Source organism: Centroberyx gerrardi, chromosome 7 (genome assembly GCF_048128805.1).
Source record: "Centroberyx gerrardi isolate f3 chromosome 7, fCenGer3.hap1.cur.20231027, whole genome shotgun sequence".
Classification (NCBI taxonomy): Eukaryota; Metazoa; Chordata; class Actinopteri; order Beryciformes; family Berycidae; genus Centroberyx; species Centroberyx gerrardi.
Genome location: NC_136003.1, coordinates 29,959,287 through 29,960,564, shown reverse-complemented (window position 1 = coordinate 29,960,564; position 1,278 = coordinate 29,959,287). Strand labels below are relative to the sequence as shown.

The 1,278-nt window shown below is 43.0% G+C and overlaps 1 protein-coding gene across 1 annotated transcript in view; it reads left to right on the top strand.

Annotated features, from left to right (window-relative positions):
• LOC139908617 (all-trans-retinol 13,14-reductase-like) overlaps positions 1–696 on the top strand; it is a 12,559-nt gene extending 11,863 nt beyond the window's left edge. The window contains exon 12 of the mRNA XM_078284529.1: positions 542–696. Within this exon, the coding sequence (XP_078140655.1) occupies positions 542–696 (155 nt within the window). The remainder of the gene's footprint in view (positions 1–541) is intronic.
• Positions 697–1,278: the final 582 nt, after the last annotated feature.

Sequence of the window (1,278 nt, the reverse complement as noted above, 5' to 3'; positions counted from 1 at the left end):
GAGCTAGTCTGATATATCGGTTTGCCCATATATCTGGCCCTATAATGACCTTTCAATAAAAATCGGAAAACGACCCGTCAGTGTTGCCCACCTCCAATATGATGCAGGTGATTTGATGATTTTACCCAACAGCTTTAGGGGCGTTAGTGTGTAAAACCTGCAATGAAATCTGCCTCACTCGGCCTAAAGGAGCTGCTAACCAACCTGAGGATTTAATTAAAGAATAACATTCTGGAGGAAACACTGAATACTTTTTCTTTCGGCATGACAATTGTCAAATTTAAACATACAGAACATACAGTATGGCCACCAAAGATCTGCTACTGGCAGTTTTAAATCTAAAAAATAATGGTATTGGTATTGGCCTTGAAAAACCCACATCAGTCAAACTGAAATTTGTGTTACATGAGAAATATATCCAGTAGATTCCTACAGCTCAGATTGAAGTCAGTTAATAATTTGTAATTTGCTCAATGTTTGTGTGTGTGTGTGTGTGTGTGTGTGTGTGTGTGTGTGTGTGTGTGTGTGTGTGTGTGTGCAGGTCAGGACGTCTTCTGTAACGGCATGGCCGGGGCGCTGCACGGCGGACTGCTGTGTGCCTCGGCCGTCCTCAATCAGATCCTCTATATTGACCTTCTGGCCCTAAAGACCCGCCTCAAACGCAAATGGGCCAATCACAGCCCGGTCTGGCAGTGACATCACAACTCCAGACTAATCATGGGCACAAAAGCAGGCTCTTTGGCTTGTGCTGTCACCGAGAGAAATTAAGAAAGTTTCATTGATAGGAATAGTCAAGCCAAGTTCCACTTTTGGTGTCATTTTGCTGCCTTTTCTCTAGAAGTGCTGGTTGCAATACGGCCTCTTTAACGTCACCATGGTGAAACACGTCAGTGGAATAGACAGACACAAAGAAGCCGGACTAAGCAGAAAGAAACACTCACCCAGTACACAATCGTACACTCTGAGCCAAACCTCCATGTTTTTAGGCCATCGGTGAACCAAATCTAAAATCTAAACATTTCTAGTTCTGTTTTTTATCAGCCTTTGACCACTTTAGCTGTGTGGACTTTTAGATGTTTGTCTGTTTCCACTGTCAGAATACTGTGAAATGGTGAGAACGGTTATCGCTTTGTAATGCTACCAGGTCAACAGCTGTATGTGTGTGTGTGTGTGTATCCACAGAATCTAAAGTTTCTGACCCAAACCCATGGAGGGAAGTGCAGCTAAGACAGTCAAATACAATGACCAAAGTTGGACTCTGATGGTAGATAATGTTAA